The sequence below is a fragment of the Platichthys flesus genome, chromosome 21 (assembly GCF_949316205.1).
Source record: "Platichthys flesus chromosome 21, fPlaFle2.1, whole genome shotgun sequence".
NCBI lineage: Eukaryota > Metazoa > Chordata > Actinopteri > Pleuronectiformes > Pleuronectidae > Platichthys > Platichthys flesus.
The window spans coordinates 1141377-1164630 of record NC_084965.1 but is presented as its reverse complement, the minus strand read 5'-3'; the positions used below and the strand labels follow the sequence as shown (position 1 = coordinate 1164630).

Genomic DNA, 23254 nt, shown 5'->3' with positions numbered 1-23254 from the left:
GTTTTGAAACCTCCTTGGCGTGCTGGATGTCCGTTCTGGCCAAAAGAGAGACGTCGCTGTAAACCAGCTGCTTTGTGTTACTCTTATAGGCCACCTGTGGACACAAACACACACACACACACACACGCACACAAACACACACACTCTTCTATAATGGCAATTCAGTGTTAACATCAGAAAGTTTTCTATAATTTATCAGCCGCTCCACTCAGACAACAGCTGGTGAACAAGACTGTCGTAATGGAAGTGAATGTTGCGGTTACATGTTCTTTCTCTCTCACACACACACACACTCACACAAAAACACACACACACACACTCACACACACACAGACACACACTCACGTTGCTGGCCAGTTTGGAAGCGTTGGTGGCGCTGATGATGTCCGGTCTGTCTGCTGCTGAGTTGTAGTGATGAAGCTCCTCTCTGTCTTTTCTGTAGCTGACCTGGGATCAGTAGTAAGTTAGTAACTTCTGTATTAAAACAATAATAAACTCAAAGAGTCGACCATAATAGGTCTGATTAAATGTTGCAGCCCACGTGGGAGCGTTGGTGTTTCGATCTCGTTACAAATCAGAAAAACAAAAATGAGAAAAACCTTCAGTTGTTGAACATCACAAACAAGATGGTGTGTACGTCTGCTGAGTGGATGTGTGTATTTACGTTGCTCTGGTTCTTGTTGACCTCCATGGCGTGCTCCACCTCGGGCAGCGTCTTCATGTTGGTGTAGCTGGACTTCCCCTTCTCACGGTTGTACTTCTCCTTGTAAGACTTCTGCAGAGAAAAGAGGAGAGGAACAGATTGAGGAGGAGCAGGAGGAAACTGGAATCACCTCAGTGCACATTCTGTTTTCTGTTTCAGACTCATATGAGATCACTGTGACCTTTGACCTCTGACATCTAATCAGTTCACCTTGGAGCCCAAGTGGAACTTTTGATAATCTATGTCAGATTCACCATAAGCCCCAGTCGACCCCCAACTGAGGTTAGTCCCTAACACCTGCTGGTGGCCCCAACACCTGCTAACATCTAGTAGATGTTCCTTCAAGGCGTTCTTGAGACATCGAGCTCAATGGAATGGGACAGACGATCTGAAGACATCATTCCTTCGATCACTTAGACATGAATAAAAAACGAATAGGGCAAAAAGAGAAGAGAAAGAGAAGAAGAGGACAGGAAGACAGGAAGTGACACAGAAGAGACGACGCACGTCGGATCCGAGGGAGAAAACATCTCATGACTAATTCAGCCTCGTTCGTTTGCTAAAAATAAGAGGAGCTGCATCCAGCCGTGAAAATGAGAAATCAACATTTAAACCTGAAGGATTAAAGAAACCGACTGAACGTCCTGACTCATCACTGGACTTTGTGGTTTCCTGTGTTAATCTGGAATTATAACCATCAGTTCAAATTTATTAATCCAGTAATTTAATAATTTATGGAGGGTAAAGGAATATTTAGTTGATGTTTATATATTTAGAAATCTTTACGACAAATCTTTTGTGTTGTTTTGGAGGTGTGCAGACAGAGGGACAGTCTGTTGTGTTGTTTTGGAGGTGTGCCGACAGTGGGACAGTTCTGTTGTGTTGTTTTGGAGGTGTGCAGACGGTCTGTTGTGTTGTCTAAGAGGTGTGCTGACAGTGAGAAGGTCTGTTGTGTTGTTTTTGAGGTGTGCAGACAGTCTGTTGTGTTGTTTTGGAGGTGTGTAGACAGTCTGTTGTGTTGTTTTGGAGGTGTGCAGACAGTGGGATGGTCTGTTGTGTTGTTCTGGAGGTGTGCAGACAGTCTGTTGTGTTGTTCTGGAGGTGTGCAGACAGTGGGACGGTCTGTTGTGTTGTTTTGGAGGTGTGCAGACAGTCTGTTGTGTTGTTTTGGAGGTGTGCAGACAGTGGGATGGTCTGTTGTGTTGTTCTGGAGGTGTGCAGACAGTCTGTTGTGTTGTTCTGGAGGTGTGCAGACAGTGGGACGGTCTGTTGTGTTGTTCTGGAGGTGTGCACACAGTCTGTTGTGTGTTGTACGCTCCAGTTGGCGTCTCATTGCTCGGTCAGCAGACCTGAAAGCTTCGTGCCCCAGTTTCCCCCGAGCCTTTGATCCCCCCCCCCCCCCCCCCCGCTTGGCCGTGAGCACTGACCCGTGTGAACCGACTGGTTGAAAAGAGACGAAGCTGCAGACGCACAAGAAGTCTGGTTTCACCTCTGCAGCTGGTTCAGGGTGAGACGGGCCCTGGTGGTTCTTGATCTCCATCAGGATCTGAAGGTCACGACCTTCTTCCTGCTGCAGGTTCTCTCTGTGAACGTTGTGTTCTCTCACAGGTTCTGAGCATGAATCCTTCAAAATGTCCGTCTGTCCCAGTTTATAAGCATCAACCAGACAGCGCTGTGTGTCTGTGTGTCTGTGTGTGTGTGTGTGTGTGCGGTCAGTGTCTGTGTCCTCAGGCTGTAGAGCACAACACAGCTGCTCTCTGTGTTCACGCCTCGATGACATGACACCGACTCTGATCGTGTTCTTGTGTCTCCAGCGTCTTCTCTCCTCAGCTGCTGCACAACAACCGGATCCTGGTGGAGGACGAGGAACCGGCCAAGAACCAAGAACCAAGAACCAAGAACCAAGAACCAAGAACCAACTCATCCACCTCAGAACGATTCTCTGTTTGTGAACGAGATGTGATGTGGATCCAGAAGTTTCTGTAATAACACTAGACTTCACGTGTCTCTTTTAAAACAGATGAATAACTCCTTTAACACGACTGAAGGATTTTGATCCTCTTTAGAAACCAGATCTTTAATTCTCTCTGTGTAAAGACGTGAGTTCGAATCTCCTGACGCTGCCGGGGACTCACATCGCTCTGCGTCCTGCTCAGCTCTTTGGCGAACACGGTCTCGATGGTCTGGGGCATCTGTGCGTACAGACTGCAGCCGGCGTCCTTCTTCCCCTCCTGCCTGTACGCCTTCTGCAACACAACACAACACAACACAACACAACACAACACAACACAACACAACATGTCATTTTGCATATACTTTTGTCCAAAGCGACTTACATTTTTAGTACACTTAACATCTATGAAGGGCCATTTAGGGGTTCAGTATCTTGCCAAGGACACTTCGGCATGCAGATGGGGAAGAGTGGGGATTGAACCGGCAAACCTTCATGTTGGAGAACGCCCACTCTACCCCCTAGGCCACACCGCCCCCTTACCAGACCTTTAACTGTGCAGCGCATCAGAGGATCCCTTTGTTTCAACAGTAACTTGTTTATTATAAACCAGAATGAATATATTGCAGATTTGATTTAAATTCGTACTTTTTCTAAATAATATAAATCACAATATGATCAAATCTAAAGGACGATAGATCTCAGTCAGAGGATAATGGATTTGTATCTGTAATATGTGATAATAAGAGTTTGTTTAATGTGTTCGTTGTTTGTGAAAAACTTTACACAAACAAGCAGCATCGTGATTATTGTGATGTGAATGTGTTTGATCAAAGAGCAGATCTATACTTCAGTTGACAGCTCAGAGACACTCTGTCATGCAGCAGCAGGTGAAGAGGACGTCCAGGTTGTCTCCGTGTCTCCTGAAGACTGAAGACTCCGGTGGACGTACCTCACTGAGCAGCTGCGTCTGCTCCTTGGCATGTCGAGTGTCTTTGGTCTCCGGCAGCAGAGAATACAAACTGTTCCCCAGCTCCTTCTTACCGGCCTCCTTGTATTTACTCTGAGATCAGAACACAACATCGGATCAATACCTGCACAGACACACAAACACACAACCCTGCACAGGTTGTTATCACTTCCCACCTCGCTGTGCGTCTCGTTCATCTCTCTGACGAACTGAGTGTGCAGCGTGTCCGGCAGCAGAGAGAACAGAGCGTTGGGCAGATCCTCTTTGTCCTTCTTGTACTTTGTCTGAGAGACGACAACACACACACACACACACACACAACCTCAAGTAAACACACAGGTTTGTATTTTAACTGTCAGTTGATTGAACAGTCTTTGGGATAAACAACCTCACTCTGGAGTTCAGACATCTGCTTCGCAAACTCCATCTCGTTGGTTTCTGTCATCTGGTGGAACTCGGTGGTGCTGACCTCCTGTCGGCCTCTCTGCTTGTATTTACTCTGAGAGACAAACACAACAGGAGGAGAAGATGAGGAGGCAGGAGAGGAGGTGGTCTGAGGAGTGAGGACAGGACGTGGACCCACCTCGCTCTGCAGGTCCATGGCGGCTCGAGCTAACTTCATCTCCCCGGTCTCCGGCAGCAGAGAGTACAGGTTGGTGCTCAGCTCTTTCTTCCCTTCTGTGTACTTCACCTGGAGGAGACAGACACTGAGCTGACATCCGGGTCCTTCCAGCACAGACACAGCTGTGATGAGTCCCATGTGGGGGGGGGGGGCTCACCTGACTCTGCAGCTCGGCCGTCTCCTTGGCATGCTGCGTCTCCAGAGTTTCAGGGAGCTGATGGTACAGACAGCTGCTCGCCTCCTTCCTGCTCGCCTCCTTGTACCTGGTCTGAAGGAAACATCAAGAGTCAGGAACAAAGATCCTCCTGCTCCTGGAGGAAGGAGGTTCCATGTTCCTCACCTCGCTCTGCAGCTCAGAGACGCTTCTGGCCAGCTGCGTCTCGGACGTCTCTGGCAGCTGAGAGTAGAAGCTCTGAGACAGGCCCCTGATCCCGTCCTCTCTGTACTTACTCTGCAGAAGACAGAGACACAGAGACACAGACACACTGAGACACTGAGACACAGAGACACAGAGACACTGAGACACTGAGACACTGAGACACAGAGACACAGAGACACTGAGACACTGAGACGCAGAGACGCAGAGACACTGATACACTGATACACTGATACACTGAGACACTGAGACACTGAGACACAGAGACACAGAGACACAGAGACACTGAGACACTGAGACACTGAGACACTGAGACACTGAGACACTGAGACACTGAGACACAGAGACACAGAGACACAGAGACACAGAGACACAGAGACACTGAGACACTGAGACACTGAGACACTGAGACACAGAGACACAGAGACACTGAGACACAGAGACACTGAGACACTGAGACAGAGAGACACAAAGAAACTGAGACACAGAGACACTGAGACACAGAGACACAGAGACACAGAGACACTGAGACAGACGACTTCACACTCATTCACAGGTCAGGACTCTGTGTTCGGGGTCAGGTGTGTTTACCTCGCTGTGCAGGTCGGACATCTTGGCGGCGAGCTGCGTCTCGGTCGTCTGCGGCAGCTGAGCGTACAAGCTGGACGACATCAAGCTCCTCCCACTCTCCTTGTACTTGTTCTGAAGGAGCAGCAGCAGACTCCAGTTTAACTTCACCTCTGAGTTCATTCTCACAGGGATGAGAGACACTGCTCCTCTCCTGTGAGCTGGTTTAGACGTTTAGCTTCAGCATTGATTTGAACACATTGGCCCTGAGAGGTGGAAGTCGGTTTGAAACCCTCGGGGGGGTTATGAGCCATGTTCGACACATAAATGCAGATTTTGAATTGTGGTAATAAAACCATGAACAGATGTTCTTTGGTGTTTTTAAAACACTTGGAGGTTCAGAAACTCTTTGATTCCATCTCCTGCTCGTTTGACCTCCTGCAGCAAACAGACTCAAACTCCATTCACGACTAGACACACTAAATATTAGATGAAAGACAAAGACAAGGAATCCATCTCTTAAGTGTTCTGATGCTCAAATAGTGAACATCAGGGGAAGTGAAGAAGTGAAGAAGTGAATAATAGATGTGTGCACCTGGCTCTGCAGCTCAGTAACCTCTCTCACGTGCAGCGTCTCCAGAGTCTCCGGCAGCCGGTGGAACAGAGCGCTGCCGGCTTCTTTCTTAGCTGCTTCCTTGTATTTGACCTGCAGGAAAAAACTCATGTTGACAGCTGCTCTGTCACATATTAACACAACATGCTGACACACAAGGTTACGTGTTGAATTGTGCCAAACAAGATTCTTACAACACTTTAAAAACCAGAGTTTCCCCCCTGTTCGTTTGCCTCAGCCAACCGGTGAAGCATCAGGTGCTGCTGACTTGTTTCACCTTCAGTTATATCACTGTGAGTGTGACCACTGAAATCTAACATGAACTTCAGTCTGTATCATTGGCTCCAGACATTTTCTGGAGTTTATGTTTCTCATGTGAAGAAGCAGCAGGAAGTGGACTGGGTCAGTCTGAAGAAGAAGGAGAGTGATGGAAATGGCTGCAGACAAATATTTGGGACTTTCTGAATTTATGGAATTTGCCTGTGGTCAGGAAAAATGTGATCATCTCATAAAAATCTCAGATTAAACAAACTGTCGATCGATCTCTGATTCACATTGAAACCAAGGGACAGAAGAGATTTGTGTTTTTTAAAAGAGAATAAAAATAATTTGTTCTAGCAGCACGAGGAGAGAGAGAGACAGACGGAGGCGCCCAGCAGCTCTGACTGTGTTTCTGATAACGAGACCAGAATAGACCAGTGCTTCACTGGAATGTGTGAACATGGAGAAGACACACGCACACACATGAACGCACACACACACACACACGTTCTCTGTTGGTGTTGTTCTGCATGTTGCACACTGCATCCACCCTAACACAAGGCCTCACCTCGCTGTGCGTCTCATTCATCTCTTTGACAAACTGAGTGTGCAGAGTTTCCGGCAGCAGAGAGAACAGAGTGTTGGGCAGATCCTCTTTGTCCTTCTTGTACGTGACCTCGAAAACACACAGGAAACAACAATCGTCAACATCCTTGTGTTTCATTCTGTGGCTTCTGAATTATATTCGTTTACCTCAAAGAAATGTTTCTACCAATAAAGATAAACGAGCTCAAGAGTCAATTCAGGGACAAAAAAAGTTGGAAAACTTTCTCACAATGTCAAAGAAAGTGAAATTCCTGTATCTGCACTAAAATGTAAAATCCACTCAGTAGCTTTAACAGATGACATCACGACCTCCTTGTTAAACACTTCATACTGCTGTGCACTGTAATCAATAACTCTATCAGTGCTCATTGAATAAAAAGTATTTTCCAGCTGCTGAGATCAGATGAACCATCGGAGGCCGTGGAGGTTCAGGTCCTCACCTCACTCTGGATCTCAGACACGTGTTTGGCAAACTGCGTCTCGGCCGTCTCGGGGAGGAGCGAGTACAGGTTCCTCCCGGCGTCCTTCTTCCCCTCGTCTCTGTACTTCACCTGAGACACAAGACAGAGAGAGAAGCCAGCTCCCGTCACCACCTGCACCCTGTGGACACTCCGTCCCTCACACCTGGACTCTGTCTCTCACCTCGCTGTAAATGTCCCCCAGATGCTTCGCCAGCTGTGTCTCTGTGGTTTCAGGCAGTCGGTGGTACAGGGAGTCTCTGGCCTCCATCTTACCGTCCTGTTTGTACTTCACCTGCACAGACAGACGGCAGGAGGACAGATCCTGACTCCAGGTCACAGAACTGATGAAGAACAACTTTTTAAACTGAATTAAACTTTTCTTCCGTCCTGCTAAAGACGGATGAAGACAAACGATCCCTTCTTCACTTTGCCAGAGACAACAAGTCTTTTCATTTACTGTCAGCTGCCATTGAAAGGCAGTTTACAGTGACAGAAGCAGCCTGTTAACATCAGGACGGAGACACGACCTCCAGATGAGATCTTACCACAGCAGAGTTTATAAGTCATGTCCGGCCTCCTGCTGCTATACAGGCCCCGCCCCTGCTGCTCTACAGGCTCCGCTCCTGCTGCTCTACAGGCTCCGCCCCTGCTGCTCTACAGACCATCTACAGACACTATTGTCTGCACAGGTTTATGTGTGAGGTTCTGCTCCCCCCCGGCTGCTCAGTACCTGACTCTGCAGCTGGGACACCTCTTTGGAGTGCAGCGTGTCCAGAGTCTCCGGCAGCTTCGAGTACAGAGAGCTGCTCACCTCCTTCTTCCCTGCTTCTTTGTATTTGGCCTAAAACACAAGACGAAACATTTTGCACATTTTCCATGAAATCTAAAGAGTTCGTTTTGACTTAGGATCCTCGAGGACGAGCTGAAAAAGTGGCCGAGGTCTGGGATGGAGGAGAAGGGATGAAATCTCACCTCACTCTGTATTTCAGAAACAGTTTTGGCAAACTGGATTTCGTTGGTGTCTGGCAGCTGGGAGTAAACACTGAGCGTCTGACTCTTCTTCCCACTTTCTTTGTACTTGTTCTAGAGACAAGACCACACGTTCACTGTTTATCATATCGTTTTTTGTAATGAATTCTTCTAGAAAAAGTCAGAACAGAGCAAAAAAGAGAAGAAAAAAGAAATGGAGGAACGATGGAAACAGTGTGAAGCTCTGTACCTCGCTCTGCAGCTCCGTCATCTCCCGGGCGAACTGCGTCTCTGTGGTTTCTGGAAGCTGTGAGTAAAGAGACGTCATCATCTCCTTCCTCCCGTCATCTTTGTACTTTTTCTGTCGGAAACACAAACAGTAGACCTTTGACACCAAAGTGGAATCAGTTCATCCGAGATTCTAAGAGAACATTTGTTCCAAATTTGAAGAGCTACCCTGAAGGCGTTCTTTAGATATCGTGTTCACACAACAGGACAGACACACAACCTCTAACATTATACGTCCGGCTTCTCAAATGTAACAAGACAGTGAATGTTATTAATTTGTGACAAATTATCTCCATCAAAAATTCTGTTCCTCATTTGAAGTACAAATGTATGTTCCCGAGGTTTTGTAGGAATTCTAGTCGAGTGTTTAGAAACTGTCCTGTTCTGGATTATTGATTCAAGGTTTAATTAAAATTTGAGAACATAAAGAAAAGAAAGACCAGAAATCAAAAGATCTCTGGAGAAAAAGTTGTTTGTGAGATGATTTCATCTCTTATGACTCAATAGAATAAAACCAAAGATCAGATATTTTCACTCAGTAATAGTTCCAAAGAAAATCAATATTAAAAAAGAAGCTCTGACAAGAAAGGGTGTGTGTTTTAGTTTGAGGGGCGGACGCGTCGCTCCTGTTAGTTCGATAGAGGAATGAAAGATGGAGGACAAAGAGAAAAGAGAGGAAGAGAGAGAGAAAAGAGAGGAAGAGAGAGAGAGAGAGAGAGGTAGAGCCTCACCTGGCTCTGCAGCTCCGTGGCCTCTTTAGCGTGTTTGGTCTCCAGAGTTTCAGGCAGTTTGGAGTAAAGAGCCGTCTGCTGCTTCCCGCTCTGCTTGTACTTCACCTGGACACACACAGTGAATCAGTTAAAACCTCCACAGTCAAACTATCTTTAACTTCTGAGGACGTCCCTCAGTGTTATCAGTCTCACATCCCATTGGCTGCTTTCATAGCAACATCTTGTGACATCACAGTCGGGCTTTATCAGCTTCCACCGAACGCATCCTGACCCGTCACACTGCGACAGTTGGCATTACTTTATTTTGTTTGTATCTTTCTACTTTTCTAACTTCTTCTTCTGGTGCTGTTGTTTATCAGCTGAAAACTAAAGTCCAGGCCTCCTTATCTCTGAGGCGTCCTGGGACAGAAATACACAACCACTCTGACCAGTACTGACCCACAGCAGCGGTCTGTATGTTGTCACGTCCTAAAAGCTGTTTTCATTCCTCTGTTGGGTGAAGCTGCAGCTGCTTCAAATAATTTAACAACATCTGGATCTCAATGAAAGGAATCAGACTAGATTCACCGTCCTGTAGATGCCTGTCTCAGTGTATAAACATGTGAGGTCACTGTGACCTTTGACCTATCCAGTCGAATCAGTTCCTATTTGAGTCCAAGTGACAAATGGTCAAAATATAAATATGAAGACGTTCGTGAGGCCACTGTGACCTTGAACTTTGACCTTTGACCATCAACATCTGATCAGTTCATCTGTGAGTCAAAGTGACGATTTATAGCCAAATGTGAAAGGGTTATCTTAAAGTGAACTTAAAATAACGTGTTCACAAGGTAAAAAGGATCAAATCAAATCAGGTTCACCTTGAGTTCAAGTGAATATTTGTATGTTCTGAACTTCCCTGTGGAATTTGTAATACAAGGACAAAGACGACAGGTTCATCTTTGCTGACAGATTTTAAAACTGTTCAAAAGTTTGTCCCTGATGTTTCTGTGAGCTGCCGGAGCATCGCAGCACAAAGCGCAGCAAACTAGATCATATCTACATTTAAACATTTGAACATTTAACGTGTGGTTTAAGGTACCACTACTAAGTGGAAGACAAACAATTCAAATTAATTTCTCCAGCCGAGTTCTTTTCTTTTGCCGATGAGCTCACTATATATTTATACACTGTAAATACAGGTCAGTATACAGTGAGGGACTTCTCACCTCGCTGTGCGTCTCGTTCATCTCTTTGACAAACTGCGTCTCCAGAGTCTCAGGCAGCAGTGAGAACAGAGTGTTGGACAGATCCTCTTTGTCCTTCTTGTATTGCACCTGGAGACGACACAGAAAAGACCGAACAATGTAAACGGAGAAGTTATCACAAGTTTTCAGTGAGCGACCGGAGAAACGCAGGCCGCACCTCGCTCTGCATCTCCGACATCTGTTTGGCGAACTGCATGTCTGGCGTCTCTGGTAGGAGGCGGTACAGGGGGGAGGACGCCTCCTTCTTACAGACCTCTTTGTATTTCACCTGCGGCACAAGACAGACAAATAAACCAAACAAGGTGTGAAAGTGTCCCTGGAGCTCGAGCACCAGGCTTTTATTGTGAAGGACTCGATACTGCTGCTTTGAAACAGCTGAGCTAGGCACCAGGTGACCAATCACAGCAGAGGAGGCGGGAGGTTCAAGTGGATTGACATCAACATATAAATTAATTGGGACAGAAGTACCTGAGTTAGAACATGGTAGGAGACATGCAGTGTCCATGTGTCCTCACCTGGCTCTGGAGCTCCGTCACCTCCTTGGCCAACTCGGTCTGGAGAGTTTGAGGAAGGTTTGAAAACAGCGAGGACGAGGAATCCTTCTTCACGTCCTCTTGGTACCGGACCTGCAGCGGCGACAGGTGCATGCTGGGAAGTGTCTTCATGTTTAAAATAATGATAACCTCCGTCAAGGAGGTTCTGTTCTCATCTGTGTTTGACCGTTACTCAGTTTGCTCTTTGTTTCTCTTCTTCTCTGACTTCTGTGTTCAAGTGGGTTCACCTTGTAGCATTCAATAATTTAATTGTATTTTTAATGAACATAAAACAAAACAAACAAATAAACTAAAGATACTAAATGAATGAGGCTTCATCCACTTCACTGTAAATACAGGAGCTGTGTATCTGAAGCTGCAATATGGAAGTGTAAGTGCTATATTTCAATTTAATTCCACTCAATAATCCTAACATACATGAAGTCAGACATGTGATTGTGGGGGGGCACCTGGCTCAGCATGTGTGATGCCTGCCTGGCGTGTTGAGTGTCCAGGGTTTCAGCCATCGTGGAGTAGAGACAGCTGCCGGCTCCCTGCCGGCCCGACTTATGGTACTTCCTCTGAAAACAAAGGTAAAGGCGATTTTCAATAACCTTTATCATTTTGTGATTCTGTGACATTTATATAAAAACACCAGACTGAAGGACATAGCCGGCCGACGGCCACTCGGTCTAAATCTACTGTCTCCTGATCCAGTGGTTCACAACCTGAAGATTCAGACGCTCAGGAGACGCCGAGATGAACCGAGTGCGTCCTGAGGTCAACGTCAGAGTGTGAAATATGTACACACAACATTGTGTGTCGTTTTCAGCTCAACAGGCGAGTGTGTGTGTCTGTTCATGAGTTCTCACCTCGCTCTGCAGCTCAGAAACAGATTTAGCAAACTGGGTCTCAGGCGTTTCAGGCAGCTGACTGTAGAAGCTCTGACTCAGGCTCCTCCTCCCGTCCTCCTGGTACCTATTCTGAAGACCCAACCATCATTTCTTTAAAACGTCAACATCACAACACAACACACAACATCACGACTATAAAGAAAGTGCTCCACAGTGAAACGGACAAATAATAAAGTTACTTCCTGGCTCTTACTTGGCTCTGCATGTCTGTGAGCTCTCGGGCGAACTGGGTCTCCAGCGTCTCGGGCAGCTGGTGGAACACGGGACAGGACGTCTCCCTCTTCACAGCCTCTTTATACAAGATCTACGAGACACAAGACAATAGAGACAAGTCTGTGATGAAGGTCTGTGAGGTCACCTTCACCTTTGACCTTCAACATCGAATCAGGAGAGTCCGATTTCTTAGAATATTTGAACCAAATCTTAAGAGTTTCCCTCAAAGCTTGTGGAGATATCATGATTATGTGAATGTCTCTGGCCACTGACACATTGATTTGTGATGTGACAGGAACAGGAAGTGAGTGTTCACCTGGCTCTGCAGCTGAGACGCCTCTTTGGCGTGCTGCGTCTCCAGGGTCTCTGGCAGTTGATGGTACAGAGGCGTGGACGCCTGCTTCTTACTGGCCTCTTTGTATTTAGACTGAAAGACACAAAATCAGACGCTACAACTGGGATCATAGAATTTATGAAACTGGAGAATCAGACTAAAATATTTTATTTTACTGCATCAATTCGATTTTTGCCATTCATTGCCAAATTACCCATTTATCCAAGATTACACATAAAACAAATAAACATCATTAAAACCCTTTAAAATTTACATTATATAAAATAAATTATATCAAAATGAAATAAACATGTTCCTACTGTCTGGCAGTTTATTCCATCATTGATGAGCCTGATGTGTAGAAATGTTATATTGTATTTGTAAGAGAACATTTTGATTAAATAAAACATAATTATCTTATGAGGATTCGTTGATCTGTCTGATCTTATTTCTTAGCTTGTTTAAATGTAGAAATATTGATGCTACTTGCATCATTTTTAACTTGGTTGGACTTTTGTTGCAGATTCCACTGGTTTTATTTATATGATTCCACGTTGGTCCCTGAACGATCGAGAGAGAAATGTGGAGGAAGAGATATGAAGCATTTAGGACATCTTTAAAATTTAAATACACTTCTGTGGATTTGTTCAGTAAATCTGCTCCCGTGATGATCTGCTGTTTGTTGAGGGTGAATTTCTGAGTCGTATGAATTCTGCAGGAACATAAAATCAATGATAATGTGTTGACAGTCGGCCTGAACCCACCTCGCTCTGCAGATCCTTCAGCTCTTTGGCGTGCTGAGCCTCCACTGTGTCGGGGAGCAGAGAGAACAGGTGGACGCTCTGCTCCTTCTTACTTTCGTCTTTGTACTTGACCTTTCCAGGAAAATAAAATAAGAGGCAGAAAGACATGAATAAACGTTTGATGCCTGTGTGAGATTTAAAAATGAGACACTGACATACACAGTTGTGTGTCATCTGCATAGAGTGTGATACCTAGGGCTGTTGTATGATCTCTGTACTCGGGTATGATTCAATACGTACGATACAATTCTGAGACAAACTTTGCCAAACAATATTATGATTCATCAATTTACCTCTAGACATTGGGAAAAAGTTTAATCATATACTTCTATGACTAAGTATGGAATTACAATAGCCCATGAAATATTAATTTAGTTTGTTGCTAATGTGGAAGGTGGTGGTTGAGCGGTCATACCTCACTGAGCATCTCCGTCTGCTCCCTGGCAAACTGAGTCTCGTTGGTTTCTGGCATCAGGTGGTAAAGACTCGTGGTGTCGCTCTTTAGACTCTGCTTGTATTTCAGCTGGCGGACACACAGGGGGAGAGTTTGTATCACAGCATCTTAATATGGATTCAGAATGTTTGGAACATACAGAATGTAAAGACTTTGTTGAAAGCATGAACATGAAAAGACCAGAAAAACACAATTACTTGTCTGCTCCTTTAGTATCTGGTATTTTTCCAACATAAAGTCAAAATGAGACAGTGAAATATAGAGTTGTGTGTCATCTGCATAGAGTGTGATACCTGTGTCAGTATTTCAGATTTAAAATGAGACATTTTAAGATGAAAATCTCTGAAGTGGAGTTTCTGCACAGACAAATATAAAGCTGATATAATGACTGATTTAAAACTTGTTGAATACTCAAAAAAGCAGCCAGGACACATTAGACTACAACAGATCATCTTCATCTGCCATTTTTGGCCTCTAGGCTTAACACCGCCCTCTGGACCCTGATTCAAATGGAGCTGGAAAAAAACACCATCAGAATGTATGAAAGCCCTGAGAGGCTTCACAGATGGAAAAAACCAAGAGGAACTTATTTCACATTTTCTTAAATCATAATCTCAGAAGACAAATCGATTCAGATCAGATTCATTTCTCTGGGGCTGCCGTGGCTCAGTGACAGACGGTAACACAGACAGAAGCTGGAGGCGTGAGCAGGCACCTGACTCTGCAGCCGGGAAGCCTCTCTGGCGTGTTGAGTGTCCAGAGTCTCCGGTAGAGTCGAGTACAGAGAGCGTGTCCCTCCTCTCTGTCCGGCTGCTTTGTACTTCATCTGACGGAGAAAAACGTAATAATGTAATATTGTGTTGATTCAAGCTGTTTGTGGAAGACATTGTGGCAGCAGGTGAAACATCTTAGAGACGGATCTTCATCGACTGAGTTGTTCTGTGGTCTCACCTCGCTCCGCTGCTCGGAGACACTCTTAGCAAACAGAGTGTCGGCGGTTTCTGGAAGCTGTGAGTAGAAACTCTGAGAGAGGCTTCTCTTCCCGGCCTCCTTGTACTTGCTCTGAAACACACAGATCATTTCTATTAGAGGCAGATGAATCACATTAATGTTGGTTTTATTATCACTTTCATTTAAAGCATCTACACATATTGGTTGCACGTGGCTCATAACGCCACCTAGTGTTCCAAACGGCTCGGGAGGTGAGCATGAAGACTAATCTGTGTTTGACCGACTTGATAGAGGTGAGTTATTAATAGAACATGTGATGAAAGGTCAGGTGACCTCTGTCTGGGATCAGATTCTGCTCTGGTCTTTGGTCGGAGGAAGACGGTTTGCGTTCACCTCGCTCTGCATGTCCGTCATCTCCCGGGCGAAGCTGGTCTCTGAGGTGTCCGGCAGCGAGGAGTACAGCGAGCTGGACATCTCCTTCTTCCCACTCTCCTTGTACTTGATCTGAGGAGGCCACACAACATGCATGAGGACAGAGAGGAAATTGGACAAACGTTGGTACAGAAGACCAGAGGAGGAGGCCTCACCTCACTCAGCAGCTCTGCAGCTTCTTTAGCGTGCTGTGTCTCCATGGTGTGAGGCAGCAGAGAGTACAGGCTGCTGTTTGCCTCTCTCTTACCCGCCTCCTTGTACTTGGTCTGCAGTTTGAAACAAACAGTCACTTCCTGCAACACGCTGCATGCAAATAAAATGGTTTAACCTCTGACGAGCATGACACAGGATTTAATATGAAGAGTTTGGATCTATGACAGATTGAACGTCCAGGCTTTGATTCCTTTCGGTCTGAAACCACAGAATCCTGAAGTGATGGTACACGTACGTCACTCTGCAGCTCCGTCAGCTGTTTGGCCAGCTGAGTCTCCGGGGTCTCCGGGAGGCGATGGTACAAACTGCTCTCAGTCTTCTGCTTCAGACCTTCTTTATACTTCACCTGCAGGAAGCAGAAGTGGATCGTACTTACAAAGTATTTGTAAGGATTTGACTGATGTCGACATTCCACAGACAGAGGAAGGAAAGAGACGTATTTGAGGTCTACGTGACCTTTGACCTTTGACCTTAGACCACCAAAATCAAATCAGTTAATCCTTTAGTCCCAGTAAATGCTTGAGCCACATTTGAAGATATTCCATCAAGGCGTTCCTGAGATATCGTGTTCACAATGGGATGGACAGACAGAGAGAAGTGTGTGTCCCTGGAGGATTGGACCTCTCCGGGTGGAGGTGTTGAGTACCTGGCTCTGCAGCTGAGACGCCTCTTTAGCGTGTTGGGTGTCGAAGGTCTCAGGCAGAAGAGAGAACAGGTTCACGCTCATCTCCTTCTTACCCTCCTCTTTATACTTCACCTGCAGAGAAGACAGAGACGTTGACGAGCAGCTTCATCCTCACAGTAGATCCTTCCCGAGCGTTTTGTGTCTCCGTTGTGTTACCTCACTGAGAAGCTCGGAGGCTTCTTTAGCGTGGGCCGTCTCCATGGTCTCAGGCAGGTGATGGAACAGACTGGAGGACAGACCTTTCTTCAGAGCCGCCTTGTACTTCAGCTGAACACAGATGATCCAGATGTGAAAACAACACAGGGGGATGAGCAGGTCTTCAGGGACAGACAGATGTGCTCTCACCTCACTCTGCAGCTCAGACGCTTCTTTGGCGTGCAGCGTCTCCAGAGTCTCGGGCAGAGTGGAGTACAGCGAGTTGGACACGTCCTTCTTTCCTTTTCTGTACTTCATCTAAAGCAGTTCAGTGAAATGAGACATTTTGATTATCGAAGCTTCTCGACTGCTGCACAGCTGCAAGAAGCCGTTTGAGACTCTGGAGGATGTCCACAGAATTGGATCTCCGGAGGTTTCTATTCACACATGAACAACGTCACAGCTCAATGCTGATAGGACAGAAGGACTTGTTCCTGTTGCTCACCTCACTCTGCAGCTCAGACACAGTTTTAACAAACTGCATGTCTGTGGTCTGTGGCAGCTGACTGTAGATACTCTGGGACATGCTCTTCATCCCGTCCTCTCTGTATTTACTCTGTTGAAAGACAGAAAGACAAACACACGAGGAGTTATAGTGACTCCTTCATCGTAGCCTCAGCCTGGGGGCTGTTGACATGATGACTGAGCTGCAGTAACATCTGATTAATGTGTGATCTCTGGGCGTTGGCACCTCGCTCTGCATGTCAGTCATCTCTCTGGCGAAGCTGGTCTCTGAAGTATCGGGCAGCGTGGAATAGAGGGAGCTGGACATCTCCTTCTTCCCACTCTCCTTGTACTTAATCTGAAGGAAACATAAAACCATACAGACACCATGGTCTATCAAAGCAGTTTGATGGAACCCCTGAGCTCAGCGTACTGAAACAAAGAGAGGTGAAGACTCTGCACCTCACTGAGAAGCTCCGTCGTCTCTTTGGCGTGTTGTGTCTCCAGCGTCTCAGGGAGGAGAGAGTACAGGCAGGAAGTCACCTCCTTCTTTCCAGCTTCTTTATACTTTGTCTGCAGACATCATGAAACACACCCGCATCAACTTCAAGGTGGAAATCAATCAATCAATCAACTAATCAATCAATCAGTCAATCAATCAATCAATCAATCAGAGTGAGGGGGGGGGGGGTACCTCACTCTGCAGCTCTGACAGCTGTTTGGCCAGCTGTGTCTCCGGGGTCTCCGGGAGCTGATGGTACAAACTGCTCTGGATCTTCTGCTTCAGACCTTCTTTATACTTCACCTGCAGGAAGCAGCAGTGGATCGACGCACTGGACATTAACACTCACACTCATTTCACCATTTAAATCAGCAAATGGAAAATATATTCTAGTTATAACTAGACAGGATTTTGAATCTCACGTCCCACATGATTGGTTTGAAACGAAGGGGGGGTCGTGTTGAGTACCTGGCTCTGCAGCTGAGACGCCTCTCTAGCGTGTTGGGTGTCGATGGTCTCAGGTAACAGAGAGAACAGGTTCACGCTCATCTCCTTCTTACCCTCCTCTTTATACTTCACCTGCAGGGAACAGGTGAAGGTGGGTGGTGGTGAGCGTGAGCAGCACATCACACACGTCCTCACGGTTCTGTGCTGTGGGACTGTACCTGACTGAGGAGCTCGGACACTTCTTTGGCGTGAGCCGTCTCCAACGTCTCCGGGAGGAGAGAGTACAAACACGAGTTCACGTCCTTCTTCCCTGCGTCTTTGTATCGCATCTAAAGATGAAAACACTCGTCAGTGCCCTCACGCTCACACAGAGGGTCGGAGCAGAGCTGACCAGTGGAGGTCGACTCCATCGCCTCTCACCTCGCTCTGCAGCTCCGCCACAGCTTTAGCAAACTGAGTCTCGGTCGTCTCTGGGAGCTGAGAGTAGAAGCTCTGAGAGAGCCTCCTCCTGCCGCCCTCCTTGTATTTACTCTGACAGGGGACAGAAGTAAACATTTATTACAACGTCTACATTATCTCTATTTTGTTGACATATCAACATATCTATCATATCATTGCTGTTGATCAACCAGTGAACACGATGCTGCCGTGTCACACCTCACTCTGCATCTCAGTCATCTCTCTGGCGAACTGGATCTCTGAGGTGTCGGGGAGCTGAGAGTAAAGAGACGAGGGAGCTCCTTTCACCAGCAGCTTGGGGCGGTAGTTCACCTGCAGGACACAGAGACGGGCATTTACACACACACAAACACTAATATTACACCAGTAGTCCCAGTTTGGATCATCTGAAAGGTTGAATTAGATTCAGAATAGGCGTCTCCCTTTGGGTGGACAGTTTGGGACACATTATCGACTCTGAGCGTCACATATCCACCAACTAGACAACATTTATGGATGGAAGGTGAATCACACCTCGTTTTAACTGTATATTTCGTGATATTTGCTTTTAATTCATAAAGCCAGTGAAGCAGAGATAGAAAACAGGATCCACTTGAAGGGAAAAACATCAGATAGTGGAAATATAAAGATGGAAAAGTCATAATCTTAGGATACCTATCATGTGAGAGGGTGAATTTCATCAACTTTTAAAGTGTGTGTGTGTGTGTGTGTGTGTGTGTGTGTGTGTGTGTGTTACACTGAACCTCGCTCTGCAGCTGCGACACCTCCAGTGCGTGCTGAATCTCCGGAGTGTCAGGAAGCTGAGAGTAGAGAGAGATGGAGGCTTTTCTCTTTCCGTCTTCTTTGTATTTTTTCTGAAGAGGAACAAGATCACATGAGATCCAGAGACTGTCTCTTTCAGTTCCACACATCTCAACGAGACACTGGTGTCCATGAGGACACTTCTAGGGAGATGAGGTTGGTGGTGGGGTCATATTCTGAGGGAACTCTTAATTTCAGAGTTTAAAGTTGTTAAAAGACAAAGATTCTTTCAGATTAAGATGGTGATCATGAGATGAGCATACCTCGCTCTGAAACTCGTGCACGGTCTTGGCCAGCTGCATCTCGGCGGTTTCAGGGAGCTGAGAGTACAAACTGCTGCTCATCTCCTTCTTTCCTTCCTCCTTGTACTTGTTCTGAGGAGCAGGGAGAGTTTCACTGAGACGCCCACGGATATTACAATTTCAGCCTGCACTAGAAAACAGTGGATCTGTTTCCTTCAGGCTGAGAACACTGATGAGAAGAAGTGTCGGGCACAAGCAGCAGACATTCATATGAACACGAACAGAGCGAACACAGATCCAGTCTGACCTCGCTCAGCATCTCCGTCAGCTCCTTGACAAACTGAGTCTCTGTGGTTTCAGGCAGAAGAGAAAAGAGAGACGAGGAGTTCTCTGTCTTCACGTTGCCTTTGTATTTAATCTGGAAAACAAACCGTGATTCAATAAATACTATAATAACACATGTATGTATATCAGCTGGGTCTTGTTTGAGGATGCAGGTCACGTGACCTACCTCACTCTGCAGCTCGGACGCTTCTCTGGCGTGTTGTGTCTCCGGCGTCTCCGGCAGGACGGAGTACAGAGACACCGACGCCTCCTTCCTCCCGTCCTCCTTGTACTTCGACTGAAACAGACGTGACATGATCAAGACAGAGAGTGAGTGACGAGTGGAAAAGATTAGTGTTCAGCTGCAACATGACACTCCACCACTAGATGTCACTACATTCTACACACTGAGCCTTTAAGGTTGTTGTATTGTGTGACTCAGACGTGTGACAGTGTGTTGAGCTCAGACCTCAGATATCACCGCGCTGATGTTCTTGGAGTGGATGAGTTCAGCTTCAGGAACAAACAGACTCTGACCCTTCATCTTCTCAAAGTCTTCTTTATACTTCACCTGCAGGGACCAGGAGACACAACAGAGGTTTTGTATATTTCTAACAGAGAAGCAACAAAAGACAAAATCCTTTCTTGATCTGTCTCCTCTTGTGAAACCACTGATTCGTGGTTTTAGATGTCACTTCCTGTGTGTGAGGATCGATGGCCTCTGTGTGACGGCAGGTTTCAGACATGAGGAGTGAAGTGGAGATGGTTTCACCGAGCGGCCTGACTCCATTGGAGCTGGTGAGTCATTCTGCTGCTGAGCGGCCGAGCTGCCAAACCGGACTCACGCCAGGGAATCCATATCTCAGCCGCCCACGTCCCACAACAACTTTCACCTTCATTCACCGATTCACTTCCCACGGCTGCTGAGGAATTCAGAAGCGTTTCTTTCCTCTGAATCCATTTTCCTTCTGTGCTGAATAATATGGCTTCATCTTCAGAGGGATGGTTTCCAATGGCAATGCCTCCATCGGCACAGTGGTGAGTAGAGAGCGAGTGAATTTACATTTTTGAGTGAACTATACCTTTAAGTCCAAATGACTCTGAATTTTCATCAAGTTGCACCTGGAGGTTGTGAGTGAAGCTGTCGAGACGCCCTTGGTTCAGGACGGATGTAATAACTCAGACTTCCTATGTGGCACCAGATCAACAGCTCAGGTAAACTAACAACACTCAGCTGAATGTTTCAGATCTGACCTCAGAGCTGCTGTCGTCTCTGAACACCACGAGCAGAACCACGTTACAACAGAGAACTGAACGGACGCTGGAGGAACTTACGTCACTGGAGAGGAAACTGCACCTTCTGTTGAAAGCTGGGTCCGGCAGCGGAGGCTTCACATCACAGGCCTGGAAACACACCAGAGTTTGACCAGGATTACATTTTGAGATGATTACAGATGTTGGAGCCTGAAAACATCATGATCCTTTCAGAGTTCTGTGTTTATGGTTGATGTGAAAACTTTTATTTTACAGAATAAACACATGTAAAGCACCTTGAGCTGCATTTCTCCATCGAATGGTTTATTATTATTATATCGATGAGGCTCTGATAGATATCTGAAACCCTAACGAGTGACTGTTCAGTCCTTTACACCAGAACAAACCTCTCTGCCACACCCACTGAGGAGGATCTAAATCTGCTTCATCAGAACCCAGCGCTCGAAGACTTTGAACAGTGGACAGAACTTCAGGGGAGAGAGGATTTAACTTTAACTTTGAAAAGACGAAGGTGTGAAGATAAAGAAAAACGATGAGGAAACATTTCCTTCATTAAACAGGAGAAGCTCTGGAATGAGATGAATTCAGAAAGATGAGATCTTTGAATCGAATCCAAAAGATAACAAATTAATTAGCTGCTTCTTTACAGAGAGGATTTATATTCCACCCTGAAAACATTTATCATGATCTGAACGTCTGCGTTTGCTGAATTCATGATTTGATTCCATGATTAGACTTCGTGAAGTTTGTTGTCAAAGAGTTTTTCACGTTGAGTTTCATGAGAGGTTCTTACCTCTGACTCCCAAGGCCCCAGAAGCTTTTCTCCTTTACTCTCCTCTTCCTTCACTTCCTCTCCTTCCTCCGCCTCTGCTTCATTTTCCTCCTCCTCTTCCTCTGATATTCTGTCAGTTTCAGCCTCCTCCTCTTCCTCCCTCTTCCCCGTGACCACGGTCATCACCGTCTCCTGGAAAGACTTTTCTTTCTCTCCTCTCACTGTCGTCACGGTTTCATCTTCTCCGTCCAACAGCCGAGCAGCAGGAGCCTCCTCTTCCTCCATGACACTCACTTCTGAGGACAAAGGACAAGAAAAACAACAACAGAAGTCATTACAGAAAAGTTGAAGAAATATTAATTATATTGAATGAATTTAGCCAAACACAGATTTGTGAACAAGTTTAATTGCAGATAAATAACATCAGAGAGTTCTAGTGTGTGACAGGAAACGGTTTGTGCACGGGTTCGACCTCGCAGGTAAAATACTGGTGACCTTTTCTATGGAAAGTACATTTGTCCCCAATTGAAATCTGGAAATTGATGAAATGTGATTGACAGCCCGTGCCATCCAATAGGTTCATTTCACAGGTGTCATGCTCCACCCCCTGCTTCAGTTTGACAGAGCAACAGCCAATAGGGTACCTCCCAAAACTTGGCTGCTCGACCAATGGTGATCCTTCCTCACGACGTCACCCTGGTGCACCAGCTCATTCCACCGTGAGGAGAGTGAGCGGCATCGAACGTGACGCACCAGAAAAAAACTGAAACACAAACTCCATCAGTGGGAAAAGAGTCAAAGTCCTTTTTTACCTCAGTTTAAAAAACGTGTGAATATCTGCGTGTGAGTGTTTCCAGCAACGAGACAGAATCAAACCAGACGTCTCACAATCATGATCTGAACCTGAAGTCTGAGGATCTGAAACTCAAGTCAGAATCAGGTCTGAATCCCCCCCCCCCCATCCACTCCACGTCTACCAGCCTGCTAATGGCTTCCTCTAGGTCACGGCCACCACGTGATCTCCTGGAGTCAAGGTCACACCCGTCACCTCCTCACATTTCTCAATATTCAGATCCTCTAAAGTGGAGATCCCTCTATCGGCTGACAACCTTCCTCTGAAGCTGATTCTAGAACCAAGGCAGCTTCTCAGAGTCTCTGTGTCGGTCCTGAACTCACCGTGTTCCACCTGTGGTCGTCTGCCGGGTCCTGGTCTCCTGCTCAGCTCCTCACTGAACAACTTCTCACTCAAAGCTTCTCAACGACGTGGCTACTTTAATTTTGCCGTCTCTGACGTGTGGATTCTCTCTTGGTTTCCTCTCAGGTTCTCTGGCGTTGTGGTCACCCGTTCTGCCTCAGTGTCGTTGAGTCGTGCTCAGATTCTCCGTCAGTGTTTCGTGTTCTAGTTTAAAATAATGTGAAATATAAACCTGGGAGCGACTGAACGTCCTGCTCGAGGGTTCGATGTCTTCTGCATGACGGGTGGTTGAGGACGTCTTATCACTTTGAACTTCCACATTTAGCCCTCTACTCAAGACCTTATCAGCACTCAGAGCCAGTGTGTGTGTGTGTGAGACTGTGTGTGTGTGTGTGTGTGTCATTGTTGTCTCTGTGTGTGTCTAATTGTGTATAGAATGAGGAGATGAAGGTGACTTCAGAGTGTTGTGCTCTGGAAGGAATGTGCGCACACACACACACACACACACACACACACACACACACACACACACACACACACACACACACACACACACACACACACACACACACACACACACACACACACACACACACACACACACACACACACACACACACACACACACACACACACACAATGGAACAAATTAATGGATTCAGAAAGTGAAACGCTGGAGTGCTTTTACTTTGAAATGGGTT

At 46.2% G+C, this 23254-nt stretch overlaps 1 protein-coding gene across 7 annotated transcripts in view; it reads right to left on the bottom strand.

The window, feature by feature from the left end:
* Positions 1 to 22877, bottom strand: part of LOC133932453 (nebulin-like) — a 33319-nt gene extending 10442 nt beyond the window's left edge. The window contains exons 1-53 of one of the 7 annotated variants that reach the window (XR_009911955.1): positions 22535 to 22877; positions 22003 to 22121; positions 21380 to 21654; positions 20647 to 20715; positions 19781 to 19882; positions 19499 to 19609; positions 19295 to 19405; positions 19009 to 19119; positions 18688 to 18798; positions 18143 to 18256; positions 17906 to 18016; positions 17704 to 17814; positions 17507 to 17617; positions 17231 to 17341; positions 16999 to 17109; positions 16784 to 16894; positions 16538 to 16648; positions 16243 to 16350; positions 16054 to 16164; positions 15859 to 15969; positions 15448 to 15558; positions 15155 to 15265; positions 14961 to 15071; positions 14568 to 14678; positions 14332 to 14442; positions 13578 to 13685; positions 13124 to 13234; positions 12342 to 12452; positions 12006 to 12116; positions 11771 to 11881; positions 11369 to 11479; positions 10881 to 10991; positions 10523 to 10633; positions 10327 to 10434; positions 9119 to 9223; positions 8350 to 8460; positions 8103 to 8213; positions 7861 to 7971; positions 7312 to 7422; positions 7110 to 7220; positions 6632 to 6739; positions 5785 to 5895; positions 5214 to 5324; positions 4587 to 4697; positions 4404 to 4514; positions 4208 to 4315; positions 4013 to 4123; positions 3801 to 3908; positions 3607 to 3717; positions 2839 to 2949; positions 665 to 775; positions 346 to 447; positions 1 to 94 (exon numbers count right to left, since the gene is read on the bottom strand). The exon at positions 1 to 94 is cut by the window's left edge and continues 11 nt beyond it. Coding sequence is in view for 6 of the 7 variants with exons in the window: in XM_062379127.1 (XP_062235111.1) it covers positions 1 to 94; positions 346 to 447; positions 665 to 775; positions 2839 to 2949; positions 3607 to 3717; positions 3801 to 3908; positions 4013 to 4123; positions 4208 to 4315; positions 4404 to 4514; positions 4587 to 4697; positions 5214 to 5324; positions 5785 to 5895; positions 6632 to 6739; positions 7110 to 7220; positions 7312 to 7422; positions 7861 to 7971; positions 8103 to 8213; positions 8350 to 8460; positions 9119 to 9223; positions 10327 to 10434; positions 10523 to 10633; positions 10881 to 10991; positions 11369 to 11479; positions 11771 to 11881; positions 12006 to 12116; positions 12342 to 12452; positions 13124 to 13234; positions 13578 to 13685; positions 14332 to 14442; positions 14568 to 14678; positions 14961 to 15071; positions 15155 to 15265; positions 15448 to 15558; positions 15859 to 15969; positions 16054 to 16164; positions 16243 to 16350; positions 16538 to 16648; positions 16784 to 16894; positions 16999 to 17109; positions 17231 to 17341; positions 17507 to 17617; positions 17704 to 17814; positions 17906 to 18016; positions 18143 to 18256; positions 18688 to 18798; positions 19009 to 19119; positions 19295 to 19405; positions 19499 to 19609; positions 19781 to 19882; positions 20647 to 20715; positions 21380 to 21643 (5716 nt within the window). In the remaining variant the exon portion in view is untranslated. The remainder of the gene's footprint in view (positions 95 to 345; positions 448 to 664; positions 776 to 2838; positions 2950 to 3606; positions 3718 to 3800; positions 3909 to 4012; positions 4124 to 4207; positions 4316 to 4403; positions 4515 to 4586; positions 4698 to 5213; positions 5325 to 5784; positions 5896 to 6631; positions 6740 to 7109; positions 7221 to 7311; positions 7423 to 7860; positions 7972 to 8102; positions 8214 to 8349; positions 8461 to 9118; positions 9224 to 10326; positions 10435 to 10522; positions 10634 to 10880; positions 10992 to 11368; positions 11480 to 11770; positions 11882 to 12005; positions 12117 to 12341; positions 12453 to 13123; positions 13235 to 13577; positions 13686 to 14331; positions 14443 to 14567; positions 14679 to 14960; positions 15072 to 15154; positions 15266 to 15447; positions 15559 to 15858; positions 15970 to 16053; positions 16165 to 16242; positions 16351 to 16537; positions 16649 to 16783; positions 16895 to 16998; positions 17110 to 17230; positions 17342 to 17506; positions 17618 to 17703; positions 17815 to 17905; positions 18017 to 18142; positions 18257 to 18687; positions 18799 to 19008; positions 19120 to 19294; positions 19406 to 19498; positions 19610 to 19780; positions 19883 to 20646; positions 20716 to 21379; positions 21655 to 22002; positions 22122 to 22534) is intronic. The other 6 variants (XM_062379127.1, XM_062379126.1, XM_062379125.1 and 3 more) reach the window with 6 other exon arrangements.
* Between the last annotated feature and the right edge of the window lie 377 nt (positions 22878 to 23254).